Here is a 24677-nt window from a genome sequence, read left to right on the forward strand (position 1 = left end):
GCACCTGAAAATTAATAGCCAAAATCTGAAAAACCTGCTCTCTCCTTAAAAACAAAACCAAAAAACCCCAAATCGAAAAATTCCCTTAAATGTCTCCCTTGAAAAATGACATCTGAAAAATGAATACACTCAAGATACACTAATTCACAGGAAACAGCAATAGATCCCATTTTAAAACCATTTTGGAAAAGGCAGCACATTCTTCTGTGTGTTGCAAGAGACGCCCCAGACCTGCAACCATGCTGCAGTCATGAATAAACATATTCCTCTGAAGTTCTAAGTATGTGTGTCCACATCAAGGGCACGAGGCATGCACATCAGATTGGAAATGGATTTACATTACCTCCAACCTTAGGGCCACCTGCTGAACCAGGCTTCCTTGCACTGTTGACAGGATTTCCGGATGTTTTAGGTGCAGGAACCTTGAAGGCTGAAGCAGCTGATGATGGCCTATTTCCATCCACCGATTCCTCATCATCAAAGCTTTTATCTGCACAAAGCATTAGAAAAATGTATTTTAAGAGAACTACGCCTTGCTCCATTTCCCACAAGACTTTCAAAAATCAAATAAAGCTGTAAATGAAATCATTACTTTGTAAGACAGAATACAAAATACAGCTCCTTTGCATAAGCATTTATATACTGGCCAACACTATACGAAATAGCCCAGTATTATTTACAATTTGACTGCAATATTATCATATTTCCTACCTACACACGAAGGCAAATCATAAAACCAGATATATTAACCCTGATAGCGAAAAGCATTTTTCATTTTCCTGCTACTCATGTAAGCATTTTCTGCCAGCTCCTCCCATAGTGTATCTTCCAGCACACCCTGCCTTATTCCTTACACCCAGCTTTTGCAACTTACAATCACAGATCCGTTTGCAAATCAGTCGCCTCATTCCTCTGAAAGCGCTGAATTTCCCTCACCCTAGGATGCTCCCAATGGTTCACATGGCCAAATACAGTAGATCTGGTACTAATCAAAGATTCTATCAAAAATAGACAGAAACAACCACAGAACCACCACTGAGGTTTGTGCCGGCATTTTTCTTTCTCTTCCCTGCCCTAGGTGCTGTAACAGCCAATCAGCTACAAGGTGACATCATCTTATGCCAGCTACTGCCAGATGAAAGGTAAAAATTCTCCATGTATTTAAAAAATGATCTATGCAGCTGCAATCCTTATTCTTTACCTAAATTTCAGAGGCTTTCAATACAAAGGTTTCTAAACCTAAATTTCTTTTCTCCTATTTAATGCATAAGAAAATTTATACAAATACAACATAAGGTTTTATGCAATATTCATTCTGCTGGGGTGCTTATTATTGCATCAGTAAAACATGGAATATCACAGTGCTCATTTCTGTGCATAATTAACCCTCTGATCTCACAATTCTGCTATTTATTTAGGCCACAGAAACCAAACTGAACAATCTGTTTTCATAAATGATTCTAAAATATTCTACCCAAAGCTCCTTTTAGAATACTTATTAATGACCACACCAGTATCATCTCCTTGTATAATGTGAACCGCGCCTCCCCCCACCCCCCAATCACACGCTGTATGCATTTTACTTGTCTGCGAAGACGGTCTTCTCTAGGACCCTGCACAAACCAACCACGACAAACAAGATGGGCGAGGCAGAACAGCAGATTTACCACAGGCTTCAGATCAATAATGGGTCAGAATCTTTTCCTTTCAACTTGTTCCCCTCACCTATGCAAATACCCAAATCAACTAGAATGAAATCATTACTACAGAGGGATACTTCAACTATTAAATATATTTTAAAGAAAATACACCAGACAAGTGGTAAGACTGTTGAATTTATCTGGAAAAAAGAAAATCAAATAGACAAACCAATATAAAGCCACATTTCATTCCATCAAGTTTTTTTCTAATAGCATAATTTGTAAGAAAAAACTAAACTGAAAATACTATCTTCAAGTTAAAAGATAGATATATTTTTTTCTTTTTTAGCATATCACTATTAGAGAGCCAGTCTGGATAAGTTAAAACCTGTGCTCTATACTGACTGCTCTGTAAAAAACACTAATATGATCCCCAAAAAACTTTATTTTACCACCACCATGTAAAAGAAAATGTAGCCAAAAGAGACAGAGGAGACACACAAGTCTATAGAAAGACAGGTACTAAAACACTGAGTAGCCAGAAGTTCCCATGGAAACAGTGTTCTGTTCCTACAAACACAAGAATCGAAGAGAGAGTAAATGTCTCTTACCACTTAAAAAAATTTTAACTCTTAATTTTCTCAAACTATTGGGAAATTAAATTTTAACTTAAAAAAAATTTTTTTAATGTCTTATTTATTCTTGAGAGAGAGAAAGAGAGACAGAGCATGAGCGAGGGAGGGGCAGAGAGAGAGAGACGGACACAGAATCCGAAGTAGGTTCCAGGTTCTGAGCTGTCAGCACAGAGCCCAACATGGGGCTCGAACTCACGAGCCATGAGATCATGACCTGAGCCGAAGTCAGACGCTCAACCAACTGAGCCACCCAGGCGTCCCTAAATTTTAACTTTTTTTAATCAAAAGTAAGGTAGACAAAAGTATATAAATTGTAAGTCTGCAGTTCGGTGAATTTTCACAAAACAGACGTGCAGTGTAACCAGTCTCCAGACCAGGAGATCATTATCAGCATCCTATACACACCCTCACTAACCTCCCCGAAGTCATGATCACCTACCAACGCTAGTCTTGACTCACAGCCGCACTGTCAGCTCTACCCATTCTTGAGCCTTCTCTAGAAGGAATCATACGAGAAGCTAGCTTCTTTTCACTCAATACACTATTTGGGAGAATCATTTTCATTGCTTATAGTTTTCTAGGGTATAAACACACCACAATTTGGTAATATCCATTCTACTGTTGATGGACTTTTGAGTTGTTATCAGCTTGAGATGATTATGAAATAGCGCTCTTAAGAGGTAAGCAAATAAAGTTAAAGAGGCTTTGGGCTTTTAAGCATTGTGGGAGTAGTATGCACATTTATTTTTTACTGAATAAGTCAAAGATGCACATTATAACCTCTAGGACAGTGGTACAGACCGGCAGCTGAGCATCACCTGGCAATTTCTTAAAAATGCAAATTCTCTGGCCCCAACTGAAATCTAATGAATCAGAAACTCTGGAGATGGGGGCCCTCCCAGTGACTATGATGCATGGTCAAGTTTAAGAACCAGGAGTTGGCAAACTTTTTCTATAAAGGGTTACATGGTAAATATTTTAGGCTTTGTAAACCATACATGAATCTCTCTGTGCGGCTACACAATACTTATGCTATTGTGGTGCCAAAGCAGTGATACATGATATGTAAACACATAGGTGTGGCTGCGTTTCAATAGAATTTTATGTACAACAGGAGGATGGCTGGATGTGGCCTGCAAGTGAGTTTGGCGATCCCTGCTAGGGTAACCACTAGAATAAGAGTAAATGTATACATAGATAAACTAATACAAGAAAAATTTAAGAATCTAAATAATTGAAAAGAAGCAGGAAAGGAGATTAAAAAAACGATTAAAACAAGCGGATGAAATAGAAAAAAAAGATAAAGTGGCAAAAATGAAACCAAATATATCAGGAACTACCTTAAAAATAAATGAACAATACTGCGTCTTTAAAAATAGGTTGCTTGTACAAGATACACTTTACAAAGCCACATAAAGGTTAAAGGTAAAATGACAGACTATGGCAAATACCAATCAACAGAAAGTTGACATAGCTACTCTAATTTCAAACAAGGCAGTTTGAAGAAGCATCACTAGAGGTAGAGACTTTTAGTAAGGATAAAGGGATCAATCCCAAAGGGGAAAAAAAAAATCAGAACTCTAAATTTTTATGGACCCAGTAACATAGCTTCAAATACATAAAGCAAAACAGGACGTATCTACAGAGGGGAATTTTTTTTTTTTTTTTACCACTTCCAAAAATGTTATACCTTTTCTTGACTGTAAGCTAAAAGAATTCATGAAATGAATCCATCATCACAAGTCCCCAAATTAGAAGTGTTTTGTAATTTACATGGAAATTATAAATATTCTACACTTAAAAATATTTTCTTAACTGTAAATATTCAGACCAAACCAGTTCTATTTCTTCCTAGAACTTATCACCTCCAGAAACAATAGATGCTTTTAAGAGTGAACTAGAAGTTGGACTGGAAGTGGGCAGAAATGTTGTCCTGTTTGTGCCATAACTCCATTACTCCTACTCCATTACTCCTACTTCACCCCTCTGCCCTTTCAGAGCTTATTCTCAACATAACGTCCTGAACTGAACAAAATCATACCACAGCACTGCTCGAAACCCTCTTGGGTCTCCATGAGGAGGTCTATCGGTATCAGTGCTCCAAAACCTGGGAGATCTTAGATACGACGTGGTTCTCTCCAACGTGATCCTACTCACTGCCCTCCAGCTTCTTCTCCAAACCAGCCCCACCGGTCTCCTTGCCAAGACTCATAGGAAGTCCTCTGCACTGGTTCCCTCTGCCTCGAATGCTCTTCCCTGCAGAGCCACCCTGTCTACTCACCTCCTTCAGATCTTTATTCTTCTATCGCCTTCTCAATGAGCTCTTCTCGGATCCTAAAATTATAAACTTGCCAACATCCTGACACTACCAATCTATCCCTACCTTCCTATTTTATTTCTCTCTTTAGCACTTACCATCTATATATTTTATTATCTGACTCCCTCCACTGAAATGTGTTATGATTAGAATAAGAAGTTGTCCATTTTGTCCACTGCTATAACTCCAAATGTGGAACAATGCTTAGAATGACCCTTCTCATAGTAGGAAGACCTTCAGTCTCCAGGTTATTGAAACACAATTCCGAAGGCAAACAACTATAAACACTGAATAGATATTTGAGAAAAAAATCTTCTTAACAACTAAGTATCTGACAAAATCATAAGAAATAAAGGACAAAACCAGTACATATGAATTTCTATTTTGAAGCCTTGGGGGCAAAGGAAATAGAATTTGAAAATCCACATAAAAAAGATACAGATTCTAATAGGAGACTCTTCCCATCAAAAGCTGGTTTACCAAATGACTATACTCTCAAGGTTAAAGTGAATGATAAGTAAGCCCTTATCTTCTTATAGTCTTTTATTCTGTTCCAATGACTCTCAAAGGAGAGCAATAGAGAAGTAAATCAAAAGGAGTACTTCATTAAGGTGAATCGCTTAGACTGTCAAGACTCTCCAGCCCTCAAACTTAGTTGGCTCACATTGGGAGTACTCCTACTCCCAAGCAACAGCCAAGGCAAATGCAAAATTTTCCTGGAATAAAGTCTCTGGCCTCACATTATGTGCACAAATAATTTTCGAAAGGTCACTTGGCATGGCAGGAAACAAGACACCATGAGCAAGAATAAGCAGAAATAGACAATAGGAACAGATCCACTAAAAATCCTAAAATTATCAAGCACAGCCCATAAAATGCCTATACTTGAAAGCTTTATTAGAAAAGCTTGAAAATAATTTCAGAGATCTTTTAGGAAGTTTAAAAAGTGACAGATTTTTAAAAGCAACCAAACAGAACTTCTAGAAATAAAAATACAATAACTGAAATTTAAACTCAGTGGGCAGGCATGACAGATTAGACACAGCTCAACTGAACTAGAAGATAAATCAAAAAGAAAAAATCACCTGGGCTACATATAGTAGGTGCTTTGCTATTTACTGAATAAATAAAAAAGGATGAACTACAGAAAGCATGATTACTTTGACACCTTTGCTCTCACTCCAAAAAGACACTGGTATAGTTTAGTGCCGAACATCATCAAGAGGAAGAATTTAGAAGTACTAGAAGATAAAAACTAATAAAGTAGCAGGTTGCAGTGGGTATGTGTAGGATTGAAATGGAAAATGAGAGAAAAAGAGTAGTGGTAAGAGCAGAAGAAAAAGATAGGGATAATAGATGGGGGGCGGGGGGAAAAAGAGATGATAATAGAATGAAGAAGGGGACGGAAGTGAGGAGATGGAAGGGTGGGGGAGAGGACAGGTAGGCAGAAATAAAAAGCAGCCCAAGCAGAATAAGGCTCTACCTTTTGTTGCCTTCATCTAACACCAGGGTGCTGTTCTCAGCAAGCACGGAGAGATTACAGGCCCACAATCCCTTAACTGCAATGCCTGAAAGCCAGGAAGTTCTAAAAGTCCAGCTTCAGCGCGTTGTTTTTTTTTTAATTCCGGTATAGTTAACATACAGCGTTATATCAATTTCAGGAGTACAGCATAGTGACCCAACCCTCCTATACGTTACTCAGTGCTTACCACGGCAAGTGCACTTTTAACACCCTGTACCTATTTCATCCTCCTCCTCCCCTCTGGTAACCGTCAGTTCGTTCTCCATACTTAAGAGTCTATTTCTCGGTCTGTCTCTGTTTTTTCTTTGTTCCTGTTTCTTCAATTCCTCACAGCACTGAAATCACATGGCATTTGTCTTTCTCTGACTTATGTCACTTAGCACTATACTCTCCAGATCCATCCATGCTGTTGCAAATGGCAAGAGTTCATTCTTTCTTATGGCTGAGTAATATCTCGTTATGTATGCGTGTTTATACACACACACATACCCACATCTTCTTTATCCATTTATCTGTCATCGGACACTTGGCTGCTTCCATAATCTGGCTATCATAAATAACGCTGCTATAAACATAAGGGTGCGTGTATCTTTTTGAATTAGTGTTTTCATCTTCTTTGGGTAAATACCCAGCAGTGGAATTACTGGATCTATTTTTCATTTTTTCGAGGAACCAAAAATACTGTTTTCCACAGTGGCTGCACCAGCTTGCATTCCAATCAACAGTGCAAGATGGCTTCTTTTTCTCCACTTTCTTGCCAATACCTGTTGTTTCTTGTGTTTTTGATTTTAACCATTTTGACAGGTATGAGGAGATATTTCATTGTGGTTTTGATTTCCATTTTCCTGATGAGGAGGTTGAGCATCTTTTCATGTATCTGTTGGCCATTTGGGTATTTTCTTTGGAGAAATGTCTGCTCACGTCTTCTGCCCATTTTTAATTAAATTATTTGTGTTTTTTTGGTGATGAGTTGTATTAGTTCTTTACATACTTCAGATACTAATCCTTTATCAGATATGTCTTTTGCAAATATATTCTCCCATTCTGTAGGTTGCCTTTTAGCTTTAGCTGTTTCCTTAGCTCTGCAGAAACCTCATTTTGGTGTAGTCCCAATAGTTTATTTTTGCTTTTGTTTTCCTCACCTTAGGAAACATACTGAGAAAAAAGCTGCTATGGCCAATGTCAGAGAAATTACTGCCTGTGCTTTTCTGGGATTTTTATGGTTTCAGGTCTCACATTTAGGTCCTTATTCCATTCGAGTGGATTTTTGTGCATGGCATATGAAAGTGGTCCAGTTTCATTCTTTTGCATGTAGCTGTCTAGTTATCCCAACATCATTTGTTGGGGAGATGGTCTTTTTCCCACTGCATTTACTTGCCTCCTTCATCAAAATTAACAGACTATATAATCATGGACTTCTGGTTTTTTGTTTTTGTTTTTTTTTGAGAGAGAGACGGAGACTGAGACAGAGAGCACGAGTGCAGGGGAAGGGCAGATGGAGAGGGAAAGAATCTTAAGCATGTTCCATGCCCAGTGCAGAGCCCAATGCAGGGCTCAATTCTCATGACTGTGAGTGAGATCATGACCTGAGCCGAAATCAAGAGTCGGTGGGCTCTCTATTCTGTTCCACTCATTCATGCGTCTATTTCTGTACCAGTACCACAGTTTATATATCACTACAGCTTTGTAGTAGATCTTAAAATCCGAGACTGTGGTACCTCAAGTTCTGGTCTTCTTTTCCAAGACTGCTTTAGCTATTAAGGGTTTTTTTGTGGTTCCATACCAATTTTAGGATGGTTTGTTCACCTCCTGTGAAAAATGCAATTGGTATTTTGATAGGGATTGCATTAAGTGTGTACATGGCTTTGGGTAGTATACATGTTTTAGTATCTGTTCTTCCAATCCACAAGCATGGACTATCTTTCCATTTGTGCCATCTTCACTTTCTTTCATCACTGTTCTATAGTTTTCACTGTACAGGCCTTTTGTCTTAGTTTATTCCTAGATACTTTATTATTTCTGGTGCAACTGTAAATGGGATTGTTTTCTTAATTTCTTTTCTTGCTGCTTCATTTTTAGTGTATGGAAATGCAACGGATTTCTGTACATTGATTTTGTATCCTGTGACCTTACTGAATTCACTTATCAGTTTTAGCAGTGTTATGGAGTCTTTCAGGTTTTCTATATCTAATATGAAGTCATCTGCAAACAGTGAAGTTGACTTTTTCCTTACCAGTCTGCATGCCTCTTACCTCTTTTTCTTGGACTGCCAGTACTATGTTGACTAAAAGTGGTGAGAGTGGACATCCTTGTCTTGTTCCAGAGTTTTGGGGGAAAGCTCTGTTTTTCACCACTGAAGACGATGTTAGGGGTGAGTTTTTCATATATGCCCTTTATTATATTGAGGTATGTTCCTTCTAAACCTACTTTGTCGAGAGTTTTATGAGAAATGGATGTTGCACTTTGTCAAATGCTTTTTCTGTGCCTATTGAAATGATCATATGGTTTTTGACCTCTTTCTTGTTGATGTGATGTACACATTGACTGATTTGTGAATACTGAACTACTCTTACATCCCAGGGATAAATCCCACTTGATCATGTGAATGATTTTTAATTTACTGCTGAATCTGATTTGCTAACATTTTGTTGAGGATTTTTGCATCTATGTTAATCAGAGATGTTGGCCTGTAGTTCTCTTTTTTTGTAGGTCCTTATCTGGGTTTTAGTATCAGGGTAATGCTGGCCTCTTAGAACAGATTTGGAAGCTTTCCTTCCTCTTCTATTTTTTTGGAATAGTTGGAGAAGAATAGGTTATCAACTCTTCTTTAAATTGTTTTTTCTTTTTAAATTCATTTGGTAGCAAAATCTAAGCTGATCTGAACTCAGTTTATGGCACAACACGTGAACTGACATGAAGCTATTTTTTTGTCTTTATTTTACTCATTGTGAATTTGCATATACTTAACTGCAAAAATATTAATATGCTTGACTACGAGGTACAGCCCAGGACACAGCTGGAGTTTTTGTATGATACAATGGTTTATGATCGTTGCTTTTCTAAAATCTGACATATGCAGAATTCCAAAACATAGCTGGTCCCCAACGTTTCAGATAAGAAATTGTAAATTTATATTACCATTATCAGATTCCTTCCTTTTTTTTCTTTTTCCCTTCTAAGGAAAGCCATGTATTCAAATGGCTATTCAAACTTTCCACTTCACTTTTATGGGTGCATGTATTCCAACACCTGAAATTTCTGCCTCTGAATTCATTTAAAGGATGAAAAACTGCTCCATCCTTGCATGACAAACAGAAGATCAAGCCAAAATTGTATACCGTATCTCCTTTAAAAAAATTCACTTTGTGTGGCTTTTCTTCAGTAAACCAACCAGTTCAGAAAAAACCCACAATGCCACCATTTTCATGCACAAATACAGTGTTTCATATTAGTTTCTTATACCAAAGTTCCTCTTTTCTCTTGAAGCTATATCCTTCCTTATTCTAATTAAAACAATGAGCAGGAAGACTTTGGATTCCTGAGTAGTCTTACCCTCTTACCTATCTAACAATGACCATGGTCATATTGAACAGCTAAATTAGTAACTGAGATTAGGAAACAATAATCACTATAAGATGGTACTACAGGTTTCTCAAACTCAAACATGTTTAATCATTTGCATTCCCCATTGTGCTTTTTTAAAATTTATTTTTTACATTTATTTATTTTTGAGAAACAGAGTGAGACAAAGCGTGAGCGGGGGAGGGGCAGAGAGAGAGAAGGAGACACAGAATCCGAAGCAGGCTCCAGGCTGAGGTGTCAGCACAGAGCCCGACGCAGGGCTCGAACCCACAAGCTGGGAGACCATGACCTGAGCCGAAGTCGGTCGCTCAACGGACCAAGCCACCCAGGTGCCCCCCCCCCCATTGTGCTTTTACAATAGAATACTTTCCTTGGCTTTCCTCTGACCTCACAGGTCCCGCTAGCTCCGTCTCTTCCTCCTTTATCCAATCACTAAATGTTGAGTATCTTCCTTCTCTCCAGCTTACACACTTTCTAAATGCCTTCATCCATTCTCAATAGTTTAAAACACCTTCTACATGCTGACAACCCTGAGCTATTTGTCTCTAGCCTATACCATCTCTGAATACCAGACTTAGATATTCAGCTGCCCTACTAAACATCTCCCCCATGGATATCTCAAAGGCATCTCTAACTTGACATATATACCTTAACACCAACACCATCTCCAAACCTGTTGTCCTGAAGTCTACTTCTATCCCAGTAAATGAAATCACCATCTACTTAGCTGCTCAAGCTCACAATATAGGAGCCCCATTCCGAGTTCTCTGCCTTCCTTTATCAAGAGTTCTTGTACATAACTCCAAGTTATATCTCAAATTCACCTATTTCTCTTTGTTTCTGCTGCCCCTCCTAATCTAAGACCAGACCAGTATCATCTCTGCCTATACTGCTGCAACAACTTCTAAACTGGTTTGCCTGATTCCATTCTTAACTTTCCAAACCCCAAAGTAAACAATAAGATCATCTAAAAATGTAATTTGGACCAGTGGCTGCTGAAACTGTTAAGTGAAAGGCTGGTGGGGAACTTTTTAAGAATAGATCAGGCTGATAACACCTAAACCCACTGTTGTATATTAGTATCACACACACAAAAAGACAATCGGGCACTGCATAGCTTCTGACAAAATACACAACACCATCTATAAAAATATGTGTCCAGTGGCACCTGGGTGGCTCAGTCAGTTAAGCATCTGACTTCGGCTCAGGTTATGATCTCACCCGTGGTTCATGAGCTTGAGCCCTGCATCGGGTGAGCTCCAGCCCTGCATCAGGTAAGTCCAACCCAAATTGGATGAACCACGCTCTCACGCTCGCTCACTCGCTCTCTCTCCCCCCCTACCCTTTCCCTCTCTGCCCTTCATGGGATTCTCTCTCTCTCTCTCTCTCTCTCTCTGCCACTCACTCGTGTCCCCGCCCCCCCAAGATGTGTCAACCCCCCACAAAAAAATCAAACAAAAAAATTAGACTTGATTCTGATCAAACCATTAGCAGAATTTTCAATTTTTAGGAAATAAAGGGGCTATAAAAACCTTAAAAAACCGTAACATAAAACCAACATGGCAATGTAATCATCAAAATCTGGCAGGTGGGAAAACTTTACTTGATAGATGTTTTCTTGTTCAACAAAAAAGTGGCAAGAGAAGAAAAAGTGAGACAACTGCTGTAGATGAATAGAGCCTTAAGTGATATATCAACCAATTACAATGGTGAACCTTGTTTGAATCCATATTCAAACTGTAAAAAGATATTTAGGAAGCAACTGAGTAAAATCTGAACACTGAATATTTGACACTAAGGGTTAACTTTTTAGATGTGAAAATTGGTTGTCAATGAAGTATTTCCCGGTAACAAACAAAACCTGTCTTTTCTAAAGTACTCTAATTGTCTTTTAAAAAGACACGTTACTGTGTGTGTGTGTGTGTGTGTGTGTGTGTGTGTGTACGTGCGTGTATGCATGCATGTCCACACACATACCCCAGGCCAGCATGAGAGGTAAGGCTAGGGGATGATAGGAGGGATACAGATGAATAAAGATTGGTTATGTATTGGTAATTTCTTGAAGCAGGATAGTAGGCGGCAATGGAGGTTTGGCACAATGTTCCCTATTTTTAGGCATGTTTGAAATATTTCCTTAAAAGAACTATGGTAATTTGAATCACTTTGCTCTCTTGTTTAAAAGCCTGTGATAGGACCCTAATAAAATTATAAGCACCATCATAAGACCACAGAAAATGAGGCAGGGCAAAGTATGTGAAATCAGCACCCGAAAGAGAGCAACAAATTCTTATAAAATGCAAATTAAAAGATAGAAAGTTTTTGAAGAATAAAACCACAGTAAAGCTGCAACTCATAATTCTCAGAAGCAGACTGAAACAGCAATGAGAACTCATCTAACCCACCTTGTAGAATGACAGGAGTGACAATCTCTAAGCCAGAAAATACAGGAATGATTTGCAAGGAACCACTGAAAATCTATGAAATGATTTCATCATTTAGCTCTTCCCACGCCCAACTCAGAAAGCTCAATATTTTATATGTAAGTGTGCATGTTTACCCACGCACGTGTGTGCCTACGTGCACATGTGCGCGTGTGCACACACACACACACACACCTGTAAAAATGGAACCACCAGAAAAGGGGAAAAGGTTTAGCCATATTAACTTTTATTTATTAAAATTAAAATTTAATAGAAGGATTAGATGAGAAAGTCAAGGAGAACTCCTAGAATACAAAGTAAAAGAGAAAGCCATAAAACTTAATAGAGGAGACAAAATAAAGGGCAGTGAATCAACACAGGAGGTTCAACATATATCTGACGGGTTGACAATTCCATAAGGAGAGACTAAAGCTAATGAAGGGGAGAAACTTACCAAAAGAAAATAATACAAGATTTCTCATAGTTAAAGAAAATGACTAGTCTTCATAAGTAAAAATAATCAAATAGTAAACGTTTAAAATATATTCAATTTAAACTAAAACAGAAACTTTCAGTAAAATGACTAGAAATTAAAACTCCAAGTGCTTCAAAATAAAACGGCCAAATTTTAATATTCACATAATAATGCTATGTTTTCAGCAGCACAGTTAATTTTAAATTGTTAACAATTTTATTTATAAAAAATAAAGTCCATCTTATATAAAGTTGAAAAGAAACGAAATTTGATAAAGTCTCTTAGAATTTCTAGGTAGGCATTAACTCACTAGTTAAAAAGCCTACTTGAAGTCTTACACCCTTTTCTTTAAAGAAGCCCATAAAAACTTTAAGACCTTTGATAGTTCAATGAAGGGGCAAACACAATTTAAACCATCACTCGTTATTAATAAAACTAAACACAACATATTTCATGATAATCATAATATCAAATATATAATAAATGAGGCTCAAATTAAGGCTTATTTATACCCGTTATAAAAACCATGTTGGGTAAATTTCCATGAGCACTTCAGTTGGTCATATTAGCTCTCGAGAACATCAACTATACATTCTTATTTATTTATTTTTTTTAACGTTTATTTTTGAGACAGAGAGAGACAAAGCATGAACGGGGGAGGGTCAGAGAGAGGGAGACACAGAATCTGAAACAGGCTCCAGGCTCTGAGCTGTCAGCACAGAGCCCGACGCGGGGCTCGAACTCATGGACCGCGAGATCATGACCTGAGCCGAAGTCAGCCGCTTAACCGACTGAGCCACCCAGGCGCCCCTCAACTATACATTCTACATGTACAAAAAAAAAAAAAAAAAAAAAAAAGATGTAAGCCTTTTCTTGAAGATTCGGGTTCATTAGCAACATCATGCTGGAGGATATGCTGCTACTGTGGCCCAAGCCCTTGCACCCAGACGGGTAAATGGAGTCTGTTTCAAGAAGGCTAAGATTTTCGATCCTAGTACCCCCTGCTACTGCCTATCTTGCCGAATGTCCAATCTTTTATCCCTTGTAACTTACTTCTTCTCCCTACTGACTCTTTGTTTTCCCCATTATCACTGCTCCTAGAAAACAAGTGTGGCCCTTTTGCCAGTGAGTCAAAGGGCTGCTTTCTTTCAGTGATTTGTATCACCCAATTCTAGCACAGAATATTCAAAGGTACAGGAGAGGCGTGATCTATCCAGCACTGGTTCTTGCTATTGTTCCCCACCCACGAAATCAGTACTGATACGTCAGTTTGGAGTGGTCCAGAAGGCTTACCGCTAGTAAAGTCAAGGTTGTATCATTACTTGTATATGGTTTTTTAAAAGATTCATGTTTGGCAGAATAGACTGTGTTGAAATGTTGTTAAGTGTAGAAACAGTCCGTTTGCAACAAAACCTTATTTCTTTCCAGCCATTCTGCAGCATAACAACAAAAGGCCAAATTCCTCTCATGAGCTTTTGAGGCAGATTGCAGGGCCCAGTGCCACATAATAATCCTACAGGTTTTTAACTCTATGTGGTTTGACTGCCCAGAGTTACTTCACAATCATCTGACTACTTGCTTTTATATTCCTGGGTAAGGATAAAGAAAACTAAACAGAAAGGCACGTAAGAGCCACCCTCAACAGCTCTTTACTTGATAGTCATTACAGTATTTCGAAAATCTTAGTTTGCCTGTTAATAAAACTGCCAATAAAATCTTTCATATGGCCTTGAAGTTAGGCTTATGTAACATATATTTAATAGACAATAGATTGATAACCAGAATATGGAAAGAGAACTATCAAAAACAACAAAGCAGAATAACCAAAAAGTTGGCGAAGGATGCCAGAATGCAATCCATAGAAAAGGAAATACAAATAACCAAACATCTTGATCAACCTTATTAGACAACAGAGATGCTCTTAAAAGGATGAGATACTTTTCATCCGTTTGATAGGCAAATTTTAAAACCAGTAACAATGGCGAGGGGCGCCTGGGTGGCTGACTGGTTAAGCGTCTGACTTCAGCTCAGGTCATGACCTCGCCGTTCATGGGCTCGAGCCCCACATCGGGCTCTGTGCAGCCTGCTTCAGGTTCTGTGTCTCCCTCTCTTTCTGCCCCTCCCCCACTCATGCGCACGCGAGCGCTCTCTCTCTCAAAAATAAAATAAACTTTAAAAAAATTTAAAAATATAGTAACAGCAAGAACTGAAAAGAATGTAGGATAGCAGGCACTGATGGTGAGAATGTAAGTAGTAAAGCCTCTTTTGGAGGATATTATAGCTATAACTAACACAATTTGAAATGAATAAAAACCTAGGTCCAGAAATTCTGCTCTACAGTATTTTAAGAAACATATGTGTGTGTGTGTATGTATACATACATATGATTTATAGAAAGCTGCTTCAGAATCATTTAGAAAAATTATATATGATCAAACAACCTAAAATTCTTTAAAAGAAAAAATGGTTAGGATTCATCCATACTATGCGATATTATGCAACAGTTCAAACAAACAAGAGTTTAACGAGGACGTTAAAAAAAACACAAAACCCTACGTCACACTGAGTAGACACCACAAAGGGCGAAATCCTTTCAGAATAGTATCATTTACGTGCACAGAGTCCAAACAAAACCATTCATTTTGCTTCTCAGTATGCAGGTAAGGCACCGTGAAAGGTATGCGAAGACAAACACCACACTGATAAAAGCGTTCGCCTCCTTTTTCGCCTAGGCTGGAGGTGGTTCTGAGGGGAATCTGCCTTTACCTGTGTTGCCTGAATTTTGAAAAGAAGATATTGCTGTTAATTAAAATGAAAGAATAAGAAACCCAGGTCAGGAATGGCATAAACCATCTGCTATACGTGCTCACGTGATACCAGTATGGCACAAGCACACGATATGCGAGAAAGACTGACATACAGAGGAGTAAACGTGAAACTGTTAAGAACTACAAATCCCTAGATAACCTGTTACATACTGTTTAGATCTCCCATTTTGATTTATGTTTTTAAGTTTATATTGAGAGAGAGAGAGAGAGAGAGAGAAAATGCAAGCGCACAAACACAAGCTGGAGAGGGGCAAAGAGAGAGGGAGAGAGGATCCCAAGCTATTAGTGCAGAGCCCAATGGGGGGGTGGGGGGGGGCCTGCCTTGAACTCACAAACCGTGAGATCCTGACCTGAGCCGAAATTAAGGGTCAGACACTTAACCGACTGAGCCACCCACGTGCCCCTTTATTTTAATTTTTAAAATAAATTTAAAAACTTTTAAAGTAAACTCTATGCCCAAAGTGGCACTCAGATTCACGACACCAAGATCAAGACCCTGAGCAAGGCAGCACCCCCCTAGACTTCTTATTTCCAAATAAAGGTGTATTACTCTATTAATAAAATACAATAAAAGTATTTCCATTTTGAAGACCAGAGGCGCAGGAAAGTTACCCTCCGAGCTTTATAAGAGGCTGTTACTTCGATTTTTAAAAATTCAGACTATTCCTAAATAGTCTGAATGTATTTATGTATTGCTTGAAAAAAGAAAAATTAAGTAAATAGCCATGGAATCTATGTTTAAGAAAGAAAAAAAAAAAAAGGAAATAAAATCTGAATATGGCCCAAATCAAATGCAACATTTAGAGTTGCCTGTAAATTAAGGTTTAAAATATAAATAAATATATAAACATGCAATGTCCTTAGTTATATGAGAAACTAATGTATCAATCTTGATGGATTTTGCCTTAAAACTTCGTAGTTAAAATTATTTATTTCTATAAGGACATATAAACCAGTTACATAAATTCTTGGCATAAACCATTGCAATATCAACACAAGATATACTATTATATTTCCATCAACATGTACATAACGGTTCAAAAGACTGATGATGATGTACCTACACCATCATTTTGGTACATGTGCCTCCCATTTCTTGTGGTGGGCTCGAGCCCCACATCGGGGCCCCAAGGGGACCAACTCCTGAGAGTTTGAGTCATACTGTCATAAGGAAGGATAAAACTGTTGGAGTTAAAACTTCTGAATACGGACCAGTCTTCCTTAAGAACCCAGTGGAAAATATACACAATATTTTGGAGGAACTTCAAATTCCCCTTCATACACATCTCTGGTACTGATGAGATTATGAAGTATACCTCTAAGCATCTTAACAAAAGCTTTAATAATGAAAAAAACAAACAAAAACACCGTCCGGTAGGAAGTGTTAGGAAGGACAATAGCAAACACAACTTGAGGTTCTAGATTCGGTTCTGGTTCGCTCTCCGTGCCTAGATGTGGAACTTAACACGTCAGCAAGCCTCAGTTTCCCAATCTGTGAAATGGAAATACTAAGATACTCTGTACACCTCCTTTGGCTCTGTACCTGAGGAGTTAATGTATGCTAAGTATATCAAAGTGCTTTGGAACACTATAAAGCACTATAGAAATATTTTAAAAATTAATCTTACTATAATAAAACACTGGGAAAATCAATTTTTAATCAAATTATACCCTACATAGGACCCGAAAAAAAACGAAGTATTTTCCAGAGAGCGATTTAGTAGGGACACTGACAAATCCCAAGCACGGTAATTAAGACAGTGTCTATGGCAAGCCATTTTGCTTCTTTAAATACTTTCTCACCACAGAATTCTACTTGTCATCTCCAGCAGGAGAGAGGACGGGCTCGCTAACCAAAGCTCCCTGCCAAAACCCGTCATTCTTCAAAGGGCCGTGTTCTCTCTTCAAAGGTTTCGCACATTTTCCATGTTTCTTCCGATATCCCTTCGCATCCACCACCAGAGCCTGAGAGCTCGCTGGGGTTGCAAGGTAAATCGTCACATCTGCTAGATCCGTCCGGACGTATCAAGTAGAAAAGAATGCTACACGACAAGTAAGCACACATGTGCACACATGCACACACGACTGCACACGCACACACGCAAGTGTCCTTCGTGCTTCGGGGGAGAAATGTGTTTCTCACACAGCAAATGACCGTCACTTTCAAAGGAAGTGCAGAACGCAAGCGTAAGAGAAGAGACCTTACTCACCATCTCCCATAGCCATTCGGAGGGTCCCGGGAGCCTTGTGGAACCAAGGGGTCGCACGGCACGGCAAACAAACGCGGCTCGGTGCCTGCGCCACTGGCTCGGCCTGCAGCCGCAGACACCCGGAGCGAGCACTGTGTGACCCAGGCCGCGCCGCAGCTCTGCACCGCGATCGCCAACAGCTGCTACTCCACTTCAAAATAAAAGTCTGGGGTCTTGCGGAAACCCCGGCCTCTTTGGTGGAACCCAGCGGAGCGGGATCAAGATTATCCCCTAACTGCACACATGCGGTTACCTACAGGTGACGATGCTTCTCCCTGCACCGGCTGCCTGGAATTTAACGCAAGAACAGCTCTGGGAGCCAATAAACGCCATCCCACTGGGGGACTTTTAATGCAATCATCAAAACACAAGGCATGTGTTCAGCAATCATTTTCTGCTTCTCTAAAGATATCCATGTAATCAGTAGCAATCACATGATCTGACGGATTAACTGATTTGTGCCTTTTAAAAAGGTCTTCATCCTTTTGTCGTTACCTTTTAATGTTTACAACAGAAGACTGCTAGAAGTGCACAAACAGGAATAGCCCAGTTTCCATGATTAACTGCTCTCATTATGCAGGAAGCATTTCTGGCTGCCGTAAACAAATCACGTCAAAGGCAGCCCATCAAAGGCCGCTCTGTGTGCGGACAGCAGAGCCACACGGAACAAAGCTTGCTTCTGGTGGAGACAGAACCTAGCCAGTGCGCAGCTGCGGGACTCGGAGCGCCCTCCATCCAAGCTGCACGACCATCAGCACATTGTCAAGCTCCGGGAAGGCCCCGGGGCTCGTGGTCACAAACAGACACGTTTTAAAATCAATCTAAGAAAAGGGCTTCTTTGCTTTTCACTAAAGGCTACGTTACAAGCCCAGAAAAAACTAGACTTCAAAGTTACCTTATTGCCAAGTATCAAGGTAATTCCAGAGCCGGATTTCTATGCTTTGTTTTACCGCCAGCCTCCTAGAGCAATTCTTTTCCTAGCAACTGTTTCAAATAGAGAAGCTGGGAAATATTTTACAATGATTTCACCCCAAGACTTCATTAGGTCCTGCACACATGAGACAGATCAGAATTATGCACAGTTTTTTCACAGTGAAAGAGAAAAAGACTTGCAGTCACAGCCACCAACACTGTTGGTGTTTACATCTCAGCGTAGGAGACAGTCTAGAAAGCTCCATGACAACAACAGGCCCAGCCATAATCACAGGGAGCCTGCAACCCTCACCCTTTTCCTTTCTCCAGGGCTGGTGTTACCTCCTTCCAGCCTTGATCTGATTAATGGTAAACTCAGTTTCCTTATAACAGCAGAGGGAATTCCACTGTACTCAGGGATTCTGCCTAACTTACTTTGTAATATGAGAATTAAGTCAGACTTGAAGAACCCTCCAGACAAAAAAAATGTGCATTTCTTGCCTTCCTAAACTAAATGATATGTTCAAATCTCTGATGACATAATTCTACTTTGTGATTTGAGTGTGCTGAACTAATTCTCTTGAAAACCAAGTCAAAGAATTCAACCAAAGCTGAAATCAAGAGTACAGGGGGGCGCTTGGGTGGCTCAGTCAGTGTCCAACCTCAGCTCAGGTCATGATCTCCCAGTTTGTGAGTTAGAGCCCCCCGTCAGGCTCTCTGCTGTGAGCACAGAGCCTGCTTCAGATCCTCTGTCCCTCACCTGCTCTCTCTGTCTCTCTCAAAAATTAACATAAAAGAAAAAGAGTACAGATACGGCAATTCTGAAAGAAACCAGAGACAAAAGCATGAAATGTAAAATTGTACACCGAGACATGCATAAGGGAGAAGAGGCAGACTAAAGAGAAAAAATGAACAAGACTATTTCTTCAAACAGTAAATAAATGTAAGGTAGGGTTAGATCGTATGACTCCCGACTCCCCACGTCTCTCTCCAGCCGAAAATGCTTCCTCCTCCCAGGGGTCTATCAAAACCCCTCCAAAGCTTACAACAAGGCCCTCGTGTCATGTTTCCCTGCTTATTTTTCCAGCGACTGCTGATACATGGTCTTCCTTCCACTTACCCCTAGCTAGCATCACCGGGGCTCCAGCCAGCCCTAAAAGTCCTTTTCTACCTCTGGGCCTCTATGGTCACATTTTCTCTACCCAAAGCACGTTTCCTACCATTTATCCCATGACTAGCTCATTCTCATTTATCAGGTCATAATTCAAATATGTCAACTCTCAGAGAGGCTTGCCCACTAATTATGTCTAAAGGGGCATCACTGAGTTACTCACCATGTCTATACCCTATTTACTTCACTTAATGACAGTTCAGATGACAACTTTCAGCTGTAATGACTCTTAAAACATTATACCACCTTTATAACAAATCCTCCGGGTTTTATTGTTTTTATTTTTGTCTGTGTTTGCTAAAATGAATTTTTCATCCCAAAATATTCTAAATCAAAAAAAGAAGTGTGAGGTTTCATTATCATCATTTTAGGCAAAGTCACACTAAAAAATTTTATTTACTGTAATAGTTTCTAGACTATCATATGGAACAACTCTGAACTGAATGTCATGTTTGGGTGAACTCACAACAATTTGCTTTGCATATATATGTCCATCAAGTATCTTCAATGGCTTTTCAGTCTGTTATGTGCAGGAACTATCTGCACAAGTTTTGTGTTGAGCCTTTACTCTGCCCTAAAATGCTTTCCTGTTCTATAATTTTAACGTTTTAGGCTGGGTGCACAATTACAATAAGCCAATAAGGGCTGAAAATTTTGTAGGGAAAAATCGTGCAAAAATTAAAAAAAAAAAACAACTATTACTTTGGGTACAAAATTTTTGCCCTCAAATTGTTACTTACAAAAATTTGTTTTCAGTGTTCAATTGATATATTTCTCTACCTATAAAAATTATTCAAAAATTACTCACGGAGTGCATGGGTGGCTCAGCTGGTTGAGAATCTGACTCTTGATTTCAACTCAGGTCATGATCTCACGGTTCATGAGTTTGAGCCCCGTGTCAGGCTCTGCACTATGTCAGCGTGGAGCCCACCTGGGATTCTCTCTCCCTCTCCCTCTGCCTCTACTCCACATTCTCTCTCTCTCTCAAAAATAAATAAACTTAAAAAAAAATTACTCATTACCCTAGGTTGGGATTACATAAACCATAATGTTAGTGGAAATGATTTCTTCAATTAGTGGTTTTCACTTAGCGGCAAGGATTTTAGGAATAATTTAATTTCATTAAACAAAGGGTAGTTGTATTTCTCCCGTTACCAACTGTAATCACTGTGGATATTCATTCATTCACTTGTTTATAATCTAGCTCCCTTGCTAGAGTGTAGGCTCCCTGAGGCAGAAACTTGTCTTCCTCACTGTTGTGATGATACCTGATTTATATTTTAAGATTATTCTCATTTCTGGGTAGAAAATAGATTCTGAAGTGCAAACATGGACCAGGTTTCTATTGCAGTCATCCAGGTAAAAGCTGAAGACTGACAGTGGGGTTTTAGCAGTGGAGACAGGAAAAAAAACGAACACATTTTGGATGTATTAGGATTTTAAAGGTAGACAGACGGGCGGTCAATTCAGGTTTCTAGCCTGAGCTGATGGTGGCAGCACTGACTGAAATGGGTAAACGGGGAACCACAGGTTTGAGGGGAAGGAAAAGACAACGGGCTTCCCACTTTCGGAGATGCCTATTAGGCACCCCAATGGGAATGTCATCGAGGCCACAGACTACCCAAACTAGAGCATTAGACAGACGAACGAGGGCCACAGAACGACACATTTAGTTAGGTGTCAACAGCGAAGTTATCATTTCAGCCCAAAGGCTTTAATTACATTACTGAGAGAGAATACAGACAAGGTAGAAGAGAGACCTGTGCCCTGGGACTTGGCAACATGACGTGGGACTTGGCTTCCCTCTTCTAGTCTCTTCCCTTATTAACAAATCCATGAAAGTGTTTTTCAATGACAGCATTACACTGTCTTCAAACCCATCCTGACCTATTTCTACATCTTACCGTATGTAGAAATTTGACCACACTTGAAATATTCAGATGATAATCTCCAAGACAAATAAATGCCAGATCCTGACCCCAAACCTCCTGTTTATGGAGAGATAAACAAGAGAAAAAGAAATGGGAGCTAACAGAATAGAGAATACAAAATCAATTTCGAAGGTAACAGAAATAACCTCACAAAACACAAGAGATCACACTTTTGAAATAAGCCGTATTCATATAATAAATATCTTAATTTATAATATGCAAGATACTTTTTTCTTAGAGTTGTAACTACAGAGTCTGGAATACGCAGGTGAGGATGCACTAGAAATCGTATGAAAACACAGCCATCCCAATCCAAGGAATTTTAACAACTATCCAAATTCCTGCTGTTTCTGGTTTCTATAGAAATAGAGGTAACTGCTAGAAAAAGAAGGATAAGGTACTTAAAACACCTTCTATTCAGGGAAGAGTGAGAAACAGCTGGCAGTCAGGACTGGTAGCGCTGAAGTCAATTTATGCTTCTGGAACTAAGTTTAGATTAGGGTAGACAATCTTTTTAGCACTAAACTCTCACTCCATCTGCCTTCCTGCAAGACAAGGCTTAGTCTTGGTTTCATCCACAGAAAAGGAACTATATTATATTAGCAACTAATTTTCCCATTATTTAACTATATAACAACTCACACACCCAATATTTCCCCCAACATCACTTACCACGTTCTCTTTTATAGGAGCCTACTTTCCTAGGTGGAAAAACCACCTATAACTATCTTTGGAAGTAGAAAATATTCTTCACGTATGTGGCTAATTATTATTTAAAACCTAAAGTCTAAGTAAATGCCGCCCAATAAAAGCAAACACAATCTCACAACCCCACAAAAAGAAGAGCAACCACAAAACCGAGTAAGTGCCAGATATTAACCTGAAACCTCTTTGAATTCCAACGCGGTCTCATTCTACTTGAGAAGCCGAAGACGATTATGCTGGTGCAGTGCCTACAGCTATGTCTCTTCACCAGCATCAAGTCTACAGGTAGGTGTGACAGAACCCATCAACCCCACAACTTCTACTAAGAACTAAGTAAAACAACTACTCTGAGAATAAAAAACACTGTATTCATGAAACACAGAAGGCAAGAGGGTCAACGTTTCTTCAACTCAGAAGATACAAAAACTCAGGCAAAACCACAGTATCATTTTACCCCTTTGACCCATAATTAAATTTTCAGTTACTCCAAAAGAGTCAAGAGGACAGCGAATGGTCAGCAGTATGGAAAGACTTTGTTATTATCTCCTAACTAAGCTTCAGGCCACAAAATCATATCTGCTGAATCAGTGATAAAACAGTTGACCTGAAAACATGTTTCAGTCTCTAAAACTTGGCTAAATAATCTTAGAAATGTTTGAGAACTGGGATAACTTAATTATTCTTACCTTTGCAGACACTCAAAATCATACCGCCTGAATTTTGCACTTCATCAAATTTGGCAAAAATCATCTCTAATCTGGGAATAAAGAACACATTTTGTTTACTTACAGTTTAAATAGAATTTCCTTCACTATCTCCCTGAGAGAAATAAGGTCAGCGATTCAGTTAGTTCTATACGACTCTGTCTAACAATGATCTCACTCACGGAGAGAAAACACAAAGCCCGTCCCTCGTGAGTAGAGAAGGAATCTAACACAGGCACATCTCCACGCACACAGCTTCGCGTTTCCTCATAAAATTATTTTTCCAAACCCATAAGAAATCTTTTTGTTACAACCTCATAATAAATCCACTCAGTCACCAACACATCTTTAAAAAGTACATACTCTTAAATACTGAGAACAAACTGAGGGTTGATGGGGGCTGGGGGAGAGGGGAAAGCGGGTGATGGGCACGGAGGAGGGCACCTGTTGGGATCAACACTGGGTGTTGTATGGAAACCAATTTGACAATAAATTATACTTAATATAAAAAGAAAAAGAAACAAAGTACATACAATCATGCAAAGGAAACTTAAGGCAAACATAAAAACAATGATATGAAATGTCAGAAACTACAGTGATGCAGGTATGGCTGATAATTTGACATTTTCTCTATTAATCTGTTTTCATTCAATACCAATTCCATTAGTGCTTCTGATTTTATATTCAGAATTACTTTCTATACTTCTATCCCCCGACCTTTTTTTTTTTAGCTAAAATGTATTTCTTATTACAACAGCAATGTACATTCATTATAAAAGAAAGCTAGGAAATGTAATTAGGAACAAAGGAAAAAAACCCAAAACACAATCCCACCATCCAAGTTTTTAAACCATATGCTTTCTGATGGTTTGTATTTATATATAATTTTTCTTCAGATCCAAAGGCAATCACGTTGACAGCACTATTTTTTAGTTCACTTTGCCTTTACTTTCCACTATATCATGTTATGGTTTATTCTTAAAGTTATGACTTAGAGATTTGGGGAAGGAAGAGGGCCTTCCCCAAAGAGGGTCATGATTTTTTTTTTACTTGCCAGATGTTGTTCTCTGACTCACCTTTGTTTTTGTCAGTGTCATTTCTACAACCTTAGTTAAGCATTGGTCCACATTCTGTCATTTACTTGTAAACTGAGGATACTTTTGGTCTTAAAAATATTTTTTTTAGCTGAAAACCTCTAGGAACTCATCATAATGAGATTTCTAAACCTTAACCTCACCTCCTACCCCCATTAAATTCAACAAATAAAAATATTCACACATCTGGGGTGCCAGGGTGGCTCTGTGGGTTAAGCCTCCGACTTTGGCTCAGGTCATGATCTCACAGTTCGGGAGTTCGAGCCCCACATCAGGCTCTCTGCAGTCAGCACAGAGCCTGCTTTGGTTCCTCTGTCCTCCTCTCTCTGCCCTTCCCGTGCACACATGCACTCTCTCTCAAAAAATAAACACACATTAAAAATTCACACATCTAGAAGGACTTCAGTTTAAAGACACAGGTTGCTCATTTACAGCTCTTCCAGAGTACTGAGCAGACAGCAGACAGGTTGCCCAGAGAAAAGAGGTGGGCAA

General features: G+C 39.1%; 1 protein-coding gene across 44 annotated transcripts in view; it reads right to left on the minus strand.

The window, feature by feature from the left end:
• CLASP2 (cytoplasmic linker associated protein 2) overlaps window positions 1-24677 on the minus strand; it is a 182085-nt gene that overhangs the window by 123109 nt on the left and 34299 nt on the right. For 33 of the 44 annotated variants that reach the window (XM_043595870.1, XM_043595869.1, XM_043595867.1 and 30 more), the window contains exons 7-8: window positions 23074-23144; window positions 344-490 (exon numbers count right to left, since the gene is read on the minus strand). In XM_043595870.1, coding sequence (XP_043451805.1) covers window positions 344-490; window positions 23074-23144 — 218 coding nt within the window. Of the gene's footprint in view, window positions 1-343; window positions 491-874; window positions 1076-17629; window positions 18235-23073; window positions 23145-24677 lie in introns of those variants that run through there. The other 11 variants (XM_043595912.1, XM_043595909.1, XM_043595908.1 and 8 more) reach the window with 5 other exon arrangements.

The sequence above is a fragment of the Prionailurus bengalensis genome, chromosome C2 (genome assembly GCF_016509475.1).
Source record: "Prionailurus bengalensis isolate Pbe53 chromosome C2, Fcat_Pben_1.1_paternal_pri, whole genome shotgun sequence".
NCBI lineage: Eukaryota > Metazoa > Chordata > Mammalia > Carnivora > Felidae > Prionailurus > Prionailurus bengalensis.